Source organism: Salvelinus fontinalis, chromosome 3 (assembly GCF_029448725.1).
Source record: "Salvelinus fontinalis isolate EN_2023a chromosome 3, ASM2944872v1, whole genome shotgun sequence".
NCBI classification, from domain to species: domain Eukaryota; kingdom Metazoa; phylum Chordata; class Actinopteri; order Salmoniformes; family Salmonidae; genus Salvelinus; species Salvelinus fontinalis.
In genome coordinates, this window is record NC_074667.1 from 76,303,088 (window position 1) to 76,317,440 (window position 14,353).

Consider the following 14,353-nt stretch of genomic DNA (forward strand, 5'->3'; position numbering starts at 1 on the left):
TGTTACAGCCAAGCCGTGTGTGTGTTACAGCCAAGCCGTGTGTGTGTTACAGGCAAGCCGTGTGTGTGTGTTACAGGCAAGCCGTGTGTGTGTTACAACCAATCCGTGTGTGTGTTACAGGCAAGCCGTGTGTGTGTTACAACCAATCCGTGTGTGTGTTACAGCCAAGCCGTGTGTGTGTTACAGCCAAGCCGTGTGTGTGTTACAGCCAAGCCGTGTGTGTGTTACAGCCAAGCCGTGTGTGTGTTACAGCCAAGCCGTGTGTGTGTTACAGCCAAGCCGTGTGTGTGTTACAGGCAAGCCGTGTGTGTGTGTTACAGGCAAGCCGTGTGTGTGTTACAGGCAAGCCGTGTGTGTGTTACAGCCAAGCCGTGTGTGTGTTACAGCCAAGCCGTGTGTGTGTTACAGCCAAGCCGTGTGTGTGTTACAGCCAAGCCGTGTGTGTGTTACAGCCAAGCCGTGTGTGTGTGTTACAGGCAAGCCGTGTGTGTGTTACAGGCAACCGTGTGTGTGTTACAGGCAAGCCGTGTGTGTGTTACAGCCAAGCCGTGTGTGTGTTACAGCCAAGCCGTGTGTGTGTTACAGCCAAGCCGTGTGTGTGTTACAACCAATCCGTGTGTGTGTTACAACCAATCCGTGTGTGTGTTACAGCCAAGCCGTGTGTGTGTTACAGCCAAGCCGTGTGTGTGTTACAGCCAAGCCGTGTGTGTGTTACAGCCATGTGTGTGTTACAGCCGTGTGTGTGTTACAGCCGTGTGTGTGTTACAGCCGTGTGTGTGTTACAGCCGTGTGTGTGCTACAGCCGTGTGTGTGTTACAGCCGTGTGTGTGCTACAGCCGTGTGTGTGCTACAGCCGTGTGTGTGTTACAGCCGTGTGTGTGTTACAGCCATGTGTGTGTTACATCCATGTGTGTGTTACAGCCATGTGTGTGTTACAGCCATGTGTGTGTTACAGCCATGTGTGTGTTACAGCCAAGCCGTGTGTGTGTTACAGCCAAGCCGTGTGTGTGTTACAGCCATGTGTGTGTTACAGCCATGTGTGTGTTACAGCCATGTGTGTGTTACAGCCAAGCCGTGCTACTGTTGTACATATGGACACAGAAGTTTCATCACTGTCGTGATGAAGTGGAGTCACTATCGGTCACATCCACCTCTTAGCAGACAGTAACATAACATAGGGGCGAATCCTAAGGCAGGCATCACTGTCAATGGGAGACTAGGTGAGTGAAAAATGTGACTTAGGTGGAAGTTAGGATTGGCCCCATTGAGACCAGTAAAGTAGGAGCTACTAGAGACTCTGACTGCCCGATGGTATGCTCTGGCTCCCCATGGATAGTGACATCACTGTATTTCCTGTTACAGTGGTTCTGTAATCTGTTAACAGTCAGCTGCTATAGGAACCGGATGGTCAGGAGGTGATGGGATTGTTATGGGAACGGTGCAGCAGCTGTATTAGCTGTTAACATATACTAAAACCATGTGTTGACAGACCGTGTTGTATCTCATCTATCAGTTGGAAGGGCAAAGGTTGCCCCAAGAATCTCTCCTACAGACGGTCAGACATGTTCTTTGAAACATAAACATACAACGTGATCAACCATCTCAGATAATCTAACATGAGCAGCGTGTGGTTTGGTGTTTCACTGCATGCAGGCCCTGGCTGAGTGTCACTGCCGTTTCTAGCCTGCTTAATGGCTGGGGAGACTGCAGGACACAGACAACAATGCTGAGAGTCTGACACACACACACACACACACACACACACACACACACAGGACAACATCCATCTACAAAGCAGTAGGCAATCTGCAGAACTAACAGGCCGGTCTGGACGTACGATCTCATTACCCTATGATGAAACTAAGTGCAATAACGAGCCTCCATGAATATAGGCCATAAGCAGAACAGAATTAGGAAAGGGTCAATGACCAGCAACCAGCCAGAAGCATATCTCTCTCCTGGCCTACCGGAGTATGATTCTCTAAAATGTTGTTGCCTGGGTTTTGTATCCAATGTTTGTTTGCTCTCGTGTGAGGTAGAAGTGTGTTTATGGTGTTTAAGGCACTCTGAATGTTACAACTACTGCCCTACTTACGACTTCCTGGAAAAAACATTTCACAGAATTCTGACCACGCCAGCTTCTGCTGCCATGGCAACCTAGTAGGGAGACCCATTGTTTCCAAGATCAGTCGGGAGGTGGGTTGGGGAAGGGGCTGTGTAGGTGGTAGAAGGGGGAGAAATCAGGGGGGGTTTTAGAAACTGTGTACAGCACCTCTCCAGGTCCCATGTGTACAGCACCTCTCCAGGTCCCATGTGTACAGCACCTCTCCAGGTCCCATGTGTACAGCACCTCTCCAGTTCCCATGTGTACAGCACCTCACCAGGTCCCATGTGTACAGCACCTCTCCAGTTCCCATGTGTACAGCACCTCTCCAGGTCCCATGTGTACAGCACCTCTCTAGTTCCCATGTGTACAGCACCTCTCCAGTTCCCATGTGTACAGCACCTCTCCAGGTCCCATGTGTACAGCACCTCTCTAGTTCCCATGTTTACAGCACCTCTCTAGTTCCCATGTGTACAGCACCTCACCAGTTCCCATGTGTACAGCACCTCTCCAGGTCCCATGTGTACAGCACCTCTCTAGTTCCCATGTGTACAGCACCTCTCCAGTTCCCATGTGTACAGCACCTCACCAGTTCCCATGTGTACAGCACCTCTCTAGTTCCCATGTTTACAGCACCTCTCTAGTTCCCATGTGTACAGCACCTCTCCAGGTCCCATGTGTACAGCACCTCTCCAGGTCCCATGTGTACAGCACCTCTCCAGGTCCCATGTGTACAGCACCTCTCTAGTTCCCATGTGTACAGCACCTCTCTAGTTCCCATGTGTACAGCACCTCTCCAGGTCCCATGTGTACAGCACCTCTCCAGTTCCCATGTGTACAGCACCTCTCCAGGTCCCATGTGTACAGCACCTCTCCAGGTCCCATGTGTACAGCACCTCTCCAGTTCCCATGTGTACAGCACCTCTCCAGTTCCCATGTGTACAGCACCTCTCCAGGTCCCATGTGTACAGAGCCACTTCACACAATATTACATAATTGTTGAATTAAATGTTTGGTTGAAAGTAGCATACACACACGGAATAAAAGCAATGTTAGTTTTGAATTATTGATGTACAACATGTCATGAATGTGATAACAGGAATTTCATGTGATATCAGGAATGTTATGAATGTGATATGAATGTTGTCATTACCATGTCGTAAGGTATCTATTTTGTGTGTGTGTGTGTGTGTGCTCTTCAATACTGCAGCTCGTCGTATGACGTGAAGTCGGGGCTGAAGATGGCGGTGAAGAAGCTGTCCAGGCCGTTCCAGTCAATTATCCACGCTAAGAGGACCTACAGAGAACTACGGCTCTTGAAACACATGAAACACGAGAATGTGAGTTACACACACACACACACACACACACACACACACACACACACACACACACACACACACACACACACACACACACACACACAGACGTGTGAGTTAACCCCTCCATGACCTTTTACTGATCCATCACTGGGGTGAAGAAATTCTAGAAACTTTTCCAAAGTTCCCAGGTTTTCACGAATCCCATTTTAAGCCTAGAGGATTATTCAACTTCCAAGAGTCCTCCAACCGAGATTTCGGGGGAAATCTGTCGTGTGTGTGTGCACTTGCGTGTGCGTGCGTGCACGAGTGGACATGCCTTCACTCTTGGGCAAGCTGACCTGACCTCAGAGTGAGAGGAGTTGTATCTGACTGTGGTACTGAATGTCTGTGTTCTATAAAAAGGCTATTGATCGCTGTCTCTTAAACTAAAGAGCAGATGGAGAAGTGTGTGTGCACCTGAGTGTCTGTGTGTGAAGGGGGTCAAGTGTAAGATGTCTCTGTAACAAGTTTGTTACATGATCCTCCAGTTTCTAACAGAGTAACTTCTCTCTGAGCTGTTACATGAGCCTCCAGCTTCTAACAGAGTAACTTCTCTCTGAGCTGTTACATGAGCCTCCAGCTTCTAACAGAGTAACTTCTCTCTGAGCTGTTACATGAGCCTCCAGCTTCTAACAGAGTAACTTCTCTCTGAGCTGTTACATGAGCCTCCAGCTTCTAACAGAGTAACTTCTCTCTGAGCTTTTACATGAGCCTCCAGCTTCTAACAGAGTAACTTCTCTCTGAGCTGTTACATGAGCCTCCAGCTTCTAACAGTGTAGCTTCTCTCTGAGCTGTTACATGAGCCTCCAGCTTCTAACAGTGTAGCTTCTCTCTGAGCTGTTACATGATCCTCCAGCTTCTAACAGTGTAGCTTCTCTCTGAGCTGTTACATGAGCCTCCAGCTTCTAACAGTGTAGCTTCTCTCTGAGCTGTTACATGATCCTCCAGCTTCTAACAGAGTAACTTCTCTCTGAGCTCTCAGCAGCAGGGTGAGGTAACTCTCGGCAGCAGGGTGAGGTAAAGTCTCGGCAGCAGGGTGAGGTAAAGTCTCGGCGGCAGGGTGAGGTAAAGTCTCGGCGGCAGGGTGAGGTAAAGTCTCGGCGGCAGGGTGAGGTAAAGTCTCGGCAGCAGGGTGAGGTAAAGTCTCGGCAGCAGGGTGAGGTAAAGTCTCGGCATCAGGGTGAGGTAAAGTCTCGGCATCAGGGTGAGGTAAAGTCTCGGCATCAGGGTGAGGTAAAGTCTCGGCATCAGGGTGAGGTAAAGTCTCGGCAGCAGGGTGAGGTAAAGTCTCGGCAGCAGGGTGAGGTAAAGTCTCGGCAGCAGGGTGAGGTAAAGTCTCGGCAGCAGGGTGAGGTAAAGTCTCGGCATCAGGGTGAGGTAAAGTCTCGGCAGCAGGGTGAGGTAAAGTCTCGGCAGCAGGGTGAGGTAAAGTCTCGGCAGCAGGGTGAGGTAACTCTCGGCAGCATGGTGTGGTAACTCTCGGCAGCATGGTGTGGTAACTCTCGGCAGCAGGGTGAGGTAACACTACAAAACACTGATCTACCTGACGTAGCTCTTGACCCGGTTATTCTTTGAGCTGATTTCCCCACTGTTGCCTGGTTACACTGTTGGTTGTGCTTTTTTGAAAAGGCTGAGTCGGCCAATCACTGTTTGCTTTGGCTGTAGTACACCAATCGCAGCGGGCACTGCCCTGCGTGGGCGGTGTGGAGTAGTGTTGTTATGAAACCCACCCACCTCAGTCCCTTTCTCTAGAAGGGGGCACACTGGGTCTGGCACGACGTCTCCTCTTCTCCCCCCCCCCTCTCTAGTCACCCACACACTGCCTGCATGCTAGCTCTGCTCACACACTCTCCCTTTTTATTTTTCTCTCTCCTCGGCCTCTCTCTCTAATTGCATTCTGGATGATTTTCCTGTTCAGAGTTCATTCATCACTTTCCCTATGTGTTAACAGCCTCACACATAATTCAGTCCCATACAATACCTAGTTTCTCTAACCCCTAACCCTAACCTGTACTCTTACCCTAAACAAAAAACCTAACCTTAACCCTAACCCTAAACCTAGTTCCTAACCCTAACCCTAAAACTAACCGTAGCTTCTAACCCTAACTCTTAATGTAATTCTAACACTAATTTTAACCTTAACCCTAAACCCCCTAGAAATAGCATTTGACCTCTGGGGACTAACAAAATGTCCCCAGTTGGTCACATTTTTGTTTGTTTACTATTCTAGTGGGAACTTTCGGTCCCCACAAGAATAGTTAAACACGTCCACACACACAGCAAACATTAGCTTCACATCTCCAACTCAATCATCAAGTTTGCTGTCGACACAACATTAGTAGGCCATATTACCAACAACGACAAGACCGCCTACATGGAGGAGGTGAGGGCCCTGGCAAAGTGGTGCCAGGAAAATAACCTCTCCCTCAATGTCAACAAAACGAAGGAGCTGATCGTGGACTACAGGAGACAACAGAGAGAGCACGCCATCATCCACATCTACAGAGCCTCAGTATAGAGGGTCAAAAGTTTCAAGTTCCTCTGTGTGCACATCACTGAGGACCTGAAATGTTCCCTCCACACTGACAGTGTGGTGAAGAACAGCGCCTCTACAACCCCAGGAGGCTAAAGAGGTTTGGCTTGGCCCCTAAGACCATCACAAACTAGAGATCCACCATTGAGAGTATCCTGTCGGGCTGTTTCACCGCCTGGTACGGCAATTGCACCGCCTGCAACCGCAGGGCCATCCAGAAGGTGGTGCGGTCAGCCCAACACATCACCGGGGACACACTGCTTGCCCTCCAGGACATCTACAGCACCCAATGTCACAGGAAGACCAAGAAGATCATCAAGGACCTCAGCCTCTCGAGCCACAGCTTGTTCATCCCGCTACCATCTAGAAGGTGGAGACAGTACAGGTGCATCAAAGCTGGGACAGAAAGATTGATTAACAGCTTCTATCTCAAGGCCATCAGACAGTTAAACACTCCCCTCTAGCCGGCTACCACCCAGTACCCTGCCCTGAATCTTAGTCACTATTACTAGCCGGCTACCACCCAGTACCCTGCCCTGAATCTTAGTCACTGTTACTAGCCGGCTACCACCCGGTTACTCAAACCTGCACCTTAGTCACTGTTACTAGCCGGCTACCACCTGGTACTCTACCCTGCACCTTAGTCACTATTACTAGCCGGCTACCACCCGGGTACTCTACCCTGCACCTTAGTCACTGTTACTAGCCGGCTACCACCCGGTACTCTACCCTGCACCTTAGTCACTGTTACTAGCCGGCTACCACCCGGTTACTCAAACCTGCACCGTAGTCACTGTTACTAGCCGGCTACCACCCGGTACTCTACCCTGAACCTTAGTCACTGTTACTAGCCGCTACCAGCCTGAACCTTAGTCACTGTTACTAGCTGGCTACCACCCGGGTACTCTACCCTGCACCTTAGTCACTGTCACTAGCCGGCTACCACCCGGTACTCTACCCTGCACCTTAGTCACTGTTACTAGCCGGCTACCACCAGGTACTCTACCCTGCACCTTAGTCACTATTACTAGCCGGCTACCACCCGGTACTCTACCCTGCACCTTAGTCACTGTTACTAGCCGGCTACCACCCAGTTACTCTACTCTGCACCTTAGTCACTGTTACTAGCCGGCTACCACCCGGTACTCTACCCTGCACCGTAGTCACTGTTACTAGCCGGCTACCACCCGGTACTCTACCCTGAACCTTAGTCACTATTACTAGCCGGCTACCACCCGGTTACTCTACCCTGCACCTTAGTCACTGTTACTAGCCGACTACCACCCGGTACTCTACCCTGCACCTTAGTCACTGTTACTAGCCGGCTACCACCCGGTACTCTACCCTGAACCTTAGTCACTGTTACTAGCCTGCTACCACCAGTACTCTACCCTGCACCTTAGTCACTGTTACTAGCCGGCTACCACCCGGTACTCTACCCTGCACCTTAGTCACTGTTACTAGCCGCTACCAGCCTGAACCTTAGTCACTGTTACTAGCTGGCTACCACCCGGGTACTCTACCCTGCACCTTAGTCACTGTCACTAGCCGGCTACCACCCTGTACTCTACCCTGCACCTTAGTCACTGTTACTAGCCGGCTACCACCCGGTTACTCTACCCTGCACCTTAGTCACTGTTACTAGCCGGCTACCACCCTGTACTCTACCCTGCACCTTAGTCACTATTACTAGCCGGCTACCACCCGGTACTCTACCCTGCACCTTAGTCACTGTTACTAGCCGGCTACCACCAGGTACTCTACCCTGCACCTTAGTCACTATTACTAGCCGGCTACCACCCGGTACTCTACCCTGCACCTTAGTCACTGTTACTAGCCGGCTACCACCCAGTTACTCTACTCTGCACCTTAGTCACTGTTACTAGCCGGCTACCACCCGGTACTCTACCCTGCACCGTAGTCACTGTTACTAGCCGGCTACCACCCGGTACTCTACCCTGAACCTTAGTCACTATTACTAGCCGGCTACCACCCGGTTACTCTACCCTGCACCTTAGTCACTGTTACTAGCCGACTACCACCCGGTACTCTACCCTGCACCTTAGTCACTGTTACTAGCCGGCTACCACCCGGTACTCTACCCTGAACCTTAGTCACTGTTACTAGCCTGCTACCACCAGTACTCTACCCTGCACCTTAGTCACTGTTACTAGCCGGCTACCACCCGGTACTCTACCCTGCACCTTAGTCACTGTTACTAGCCGGCTACCACCCGGTTACTCTACCCTGCACCTTAGTCACTGTTATTAACCGGCTACCACCCGGTTACTCTACCCTGCACCTTAGTCACTGTTACTAGCCGGCTACCACCCAGTTACTCTACCCTGCACCTTAGTCACTGTTATTAACCGGCTACCACCCGGTTACTCTACCCTGCACCTTAGTCACTGTTACTAGCCGGCTACCACCCGGTTACTCTACCCTGCACCTTAGAGGCTGCTGCCCTATGTACATAGACATGGAACACTGGTCACTTAAATACTGTTGACATACTGTTTTACCCATTTCACAAATATATATATACTGTATTCTAGTCAAGGCTCTACCTATATAACTACTGCTGTACACACCTTTTCTATTCATATACTTTTTATTTCTTTATATATATATATATACACACACACACACAGTGCATTCACAAAGTATTCAGACCCCTTGACTTTTTCCACATTTTGTTACATTACAGCCTGATTGTAGAATGGATTAAATCGTTTTTATCCCTCATCAATCTACACACAATACCCCAGAATGACATCACAATACCCCATAATGACATCACAATACACCATAATGACATCACAATACCCCAGAATGACATCACAATACCCCAGAATGAAATATACATTTCGATAAGTATTCAGACCCTTTATTTTAGTACTTTGTTGAAGCACCTTTGGCAGCGATTACAGCCTTGAGTCTTCTTGGGTATGACGCTACAAGCTTGGCACACCTGTATTTGGGGAGTTTCTCTAATTTTTCTCTGCAGATTCTCTCAAGCGCTGTCGGGTTGGATGGGGAGCCTCGCTGCCAAGCTACTTTCAGGTCTCCAGAGATATTTGATCGGGTTAAAGTCCGGGCTCTGGCTGGGCCAGTCGAGGAGATTCGGAGACTTGTCCCGAAGCCTCTCCTGCATTTTTCTTGGCTGTGTGCTTAGGGTTGTTGTCCTGTTGGAAAGTGAACCTTCACCCCAGTCTAACGTCCTGAGCACTCTGGAGCAGGTTTTCATCAAGGATCTCTCTGTACTTTTCTCCGTTCATCTTTCCCTCGATCTTGACTAGTCTCCCAGTCCCTGCTGCTGAAAAACATCCCCACAGCCACAGCATGATGCTGCCACCACCATGCTTCACCATAGGGATGGTGCCAGCTTTCCTCCAGACATGACACTTGGCATTCAGGCGAAAGAGTTTAGTCTTGGTTTCATCAGACTAGAGAATATTGTTTCTTATGGTCTGAGAGTCTTTCGGTGCCTTTTGGGAAACTCCAAGCGGGCTGTCCTGTGCCTTTTACTGGAGAGTGGTTTCTGTCTGCCCACTCTATCATAAAGGCCTGATTGGTGGAGTGCTGCAGAGATGGTTGTCCTTCTGGAAGGTTCTCCCATCTCCACAGAGGGATTCTGGAGATCTGTCAGAGTGACCATCGGGTTCTTGGTCACCTCCCTGACCAAAGCCCTTTTCCTCCGATTGCTCAGTTTGGCCGGGTGTCCAGCTGTAGGAAGATTCTTGGTGGTTCCAAACTTCATCCATTTAAGAATCATGGAAGCCACTGTGTTTTTGTGGACCTTCAATCCTGCAGAAATGTGTTGGTACCCTTCCCCAGATCTGTGTCTCGACACACTCCTGTTTCATAGCTCTACGGACAATTCCTTTGACCTCATGGCTTGGTTTTTGCTCTGACATGCCCTGTCAACTGTGGGACCTTATATAGACAGGTGTGTGCCTTTTCAAATCATGTCCAATCAATTGAATTTACGACAGGTGGACCAATCAAGTTGAAGAAACATCTCAAGGATGAATAATGGAAACAGGTTGCACCTGAGCTCAATTTTGAGTTTCATAGCAAAGGGTCTGAATACTTATGTAAATAAGGTATTTCAGTTTTTTATTTTTCATAATTTTCAGAACCTGTTTTCACTTGGTCATTATGGGGTATTGTGTGTAGATTGATGAGGAACACTTTTTAATTGAATCCATTTTAGATTAAAATATACACAGACACACACACATTAATACTATACTGAACAAACATGTTAATTCAACAATTGTACTAAGTTACAGTTCATATAAGGAAATCAGAAAATTGAAATAAATTCATTAGCTGCTAACCTATGGAGTTCACATGACTGGGCAGGGGCACAGCCATGGGTGGTGCATAGGAGAGTGAGAGTACATAGGCCCACCCACTGGGGAGCCAGGCCCAGCCAATCAGAAATCGTTTTGCTCCCCAAAAGGGCTTTATTACAGACAGAAATACTCTTTAGTTGCATCAGCTATCCGGTTGGCTGGTCTCAGATGATCCAGCAAGTGAAGAAGCAGGATGTGGAGGTCCCTGGCTAGAGTGGTCACATGTGGTCTGCGGTTGTAAGGCAGGTTGGACGTACTACCAAATCTAAAAAAATGACAGAGGTGGCTTATGGTAGAAAATTAACATTCAACATTAAATTCTCTGGCAACAGCACTGGTGGACATTCATACAGTCAGCATGCCAATTACACGCTCCCTCAAAACTTGAGGTATCTGTGGCATTGTTTAGTGTGACAAAACTGAGCATTTTAGAGTGGCTTTTTATTGTCCCCAGCACAAGGTGCACCTGTGTAACGATCATGCTGTTTAATCAGCTTATCGATATGCCACATCTGTCAGGGAATGTAAACAAATTTGTTCCCAGAATTTGAGAGAAATACATTTTTTGTGCATATGGAACATTTCTGGGATCATTTATTTCAGGTCATGAAACGTGGAACCAACACTTTACATTTTTTATTTCACCTTTATTTAACCAGGTAGGCAAATTGAGAACACGTTCTCATTTACAATTGCGACCTGGCCAAGATAAAGCAAAGCAGTTCGACACATACAACAACACATAGTTACACATGGAGTAAAACAAACATACAGTCAATAATACAGTGAAAATAAGTCTATATACAATATGAGCAAGTGAGGTGAGATAAGGGAGGTGAAGGCAAACAAAATATATTTATAAATAAATAAAAAAATATATAAAAAGGCCATGGTGGCGAAGTAAATACAATATAGCAAGTAAAAAAATAACACTGGAATGGTTGGTTTGCAGTGGAAGAAGGTGCAAAGTAGAGATAGAAATAATGGGGTGCAAAGGAGCAAAATAAATAAATACAGTAGGTAAAGAGGTAGTTGTTTGGGCTAAATTATAGATGGGCTATGTACAGGTGCAGTAATCTATGAGCTGCTCTGACAGCTGGTGCTTAAAGCTAGTGAGGGAGATAAGTGTTTCCAGTTTCAGAGATTTTTGTAGTCGAGGATTGGTAGGATGGTCAGTTTTACAAGGGTATGTTTGGCAGCATAAGTGATGTTGCCTTTATATGTATTTGTTTATATTTTGTTTATATACATGAAGTATGTGGACACCTGGTCATCAAACATCTCATTCCAAATTCATGAACATTAATATGGAGTTGGTCCCCCCTTTTTCTGCTATAACAGCCTCCACTCTTCTGGGAAGGCTTTCTACTAGATGTTGGAACATTGCTGAGTGAGGTCGGGCACTGATTTTGGGTGATTAGGCCTGGCTCGCAGTCTGCGTTCCAATTAATCCCAAAGCTGTTCGATGGGGTTGAGGTCAGAGCTCTGTGCAGGCCAGTCAAGTTCTTCCACACAGATCTTGACAAACCATTTCTGTATGGACTTCGCTTTGTGTCATGCTGAAACAGGAAAGGGCCTTCCCCGAACTGTTGCCGCAAAGTTGGAAGCACAGAATCATCTAGAATGTCCATGTATGTTGTAGCGTTAAAATTTCCCTTCACTGGAAGGGAAAAGCCCGAACCATAAAAAGCCCCAGACAATTATTCCTCCTCCACCAAGCTTTACAGTTGTCACTATGCATTCGAGAAGGTAGCGCTCTCCTGGCATCCACCAAACACGGATTCGTCGGTCGGACTGCCAGAGGGAGAAGAGTGATTCATCACTCCAGAGAATACGTTTCCACTTCTCCAGAGTCCACTGGCAGTGAGCTTTTACCCCACTCCAGCCGACGCTTGGCATTGTGCATGGTGATCTTAGGCTTTTGTGTGACTGCTCAGCCATGGAAACCCATTTCATGATGTTCCCGACAAACAGTTCTTGTGCTGACGTTGCTTCCAGATGCAGTTTGAAAGTCACTGAGCTCTTCCATAAGGCCATTCTAATGCCATTTTTTGTCTATGGAGATTGTATGGTTGTGTGCTTGATTTTATACACCTGTCAGCAAAGGTTGTGGCTGAAATATCTGTATCCACTCATTTGAAGGGGTGTCCACATACTGTTTTATATTCCTGACATTTCGTTCTGTTGTGTGTATTGCTAGGTGTTACTGCACTGTTGGAGCTAGAAACGCAAGCATTTCGCTGTACCTACGATAACATTTGATTGGATTTTCTGCCTTGTGAGGAGAGAAGAACGGGGGTGTCGGCTGTTCCAAAGCTTTGAGAACAACCCGACGTTACTGGAGTCTAAAATCCATCATTTTGTTTAATGAAACGTGATGTTCGTGGTTGTCAAATAAACCTTTTATCCAATGTTAAAACAAAGTGATGGATCATGTCAAGGACACCGGGTGGTAGCACAGTCTCACCATGACGTTGCTTGTTTTCCCCTGAAGGTTTTTAGCAATTGAAAGAAGACCACATGTTTGTTTTGTGTCAGTGTCAATGGCCATTTCCGATACGGTCTTGCCTACTACTTACTAAAACTACAGACGGTGTGATAATCGTCCTTAGGGCTGACCCCATTTAGTCGACTGGTCGATAGGCTGTTGGTCGACCAACATTCGACAAGCAGTCTAAAATATACAGGACCAGTCAAAAGTTTGGACACACCTACTCATTCAAGGGTTTTTATTTATTTTTACTATTTCTACATTGTAGAATAATAGTGAAGACATCAAAACTATGAAATAACGGGCCTCCCGGGTGGCGCAGTGGTCTAGGGCACTGCGATGCAGTGCTAGCTGCACCACCAGAGTCTCTGGGTTCGCGGGTTCGCACAATTGGCCTAGCGTTGTCCGGGTTAGGGAGGGTTTGGCCGGTAGGGATATCCTTGTCTCATCGCGCTCCAGCGACTCCTGTGGCGGGCTGGGCGCAGTGCGCGCTAACCAAGGGGGCCAGGTACACGGTGTTTCCTCCGACACATTGGTGCGGCTGGCTGCCGGGTTGGAGGCGCGCTGTGTTAAGAAGCAGTGCGGCTTGGTTGGGTTGTGCTTCGGAGGACGCGTGGCTTTCGACCTTCGTCTCTCCCGAGCCCGTAGAGTTGGGAGTTGTAGCGATGAGACAAGATAGTAATTACTAGCGATTGGATACCACGAAAATTGGAGAGAAAATGGGAGAAAATTTTATTTAAAAAAAAAAAAACTATGAAATAACACATGGAATCAGGTAGTAACCAAAAAAGTGTTAAACAAATCTAAATATATTTGAGATTCTTCAAAGTAGCCACCCTTTGCCTTGACAGCTTTGCACTCTCTTGGCATTCTCTCAACCAGCTTCATGAGGTATTCACCTGGAATGCATTTCAATTAACAAGGTGGGCCTTGTTAAAGTTCATTTGTGGAACTTCTTTCCTTCTTAATGCGTTTTAGCCAATCAGTTGTATTGTAAAAAGGGGGGGGGGGGGTCAATATGTCAATGTAAATTGTCTGGTGGCAATTTTATTAATTGTTCAGCAGTCATATGGCTTGGGGGTAGAAGCTGTTGAGGAGCCTTTTGGTCCTAGACTTGGCGTTCCGGTACCACTTGCCATGCGGTTTTAGTGAAAACAGTCTATAACTTTGGTGACTGGAGTCTCTGACAATTTTATGGGCTTTCCTCTGACACCGCCTATTATATAGGTCCTGGATGGCGGCAGGGAACTTGGCCCCAGTGATGTACTGGCCCATTCGCACCACCCTCTTGTAGCGTCTTAGACAGATGCCGAGCAGTTGCCATACCAGGCAGTGATGCAACCGATCAGGATGCTCTCGATGGTGCAGCTGTAGAACCTTTTGAGGATCTGGAGACACAGGCCAAATCTTTTCAGTCCCCTGAGGGGGAAAAGCTTTTGTCGTGCCCTCTTCACGACTATAATGGTATGTTTGGACCATGATAGTTCACTGTTGATGTGGACA

At 47.7% G+C, this 14,353-nt stretch overlaps 1 protein-coding gene across 1 annotated transcript in view; it reads left to right on the forward strand.

The window, feature by feature from the left end:
• LOC129851481 (mitogen-activated protein kinase 14A-like) overlaps positions 1-14,353 on the forward strand; it is a 42,949-nt gene that overhangs the window by 11,204 nt on the left and 17,392 nt on the right. The window contains exon 2 of the mRNA XM_055918058.1: positions 3,315-3,444. Within this exon, the coding sequence (XP_055774033.1) occupies positions 3,315-3,444 (130 nt within the window). The remainder of the gene's footprint in view (positions 1-3,314; positions 3,445-14,353) is intronic.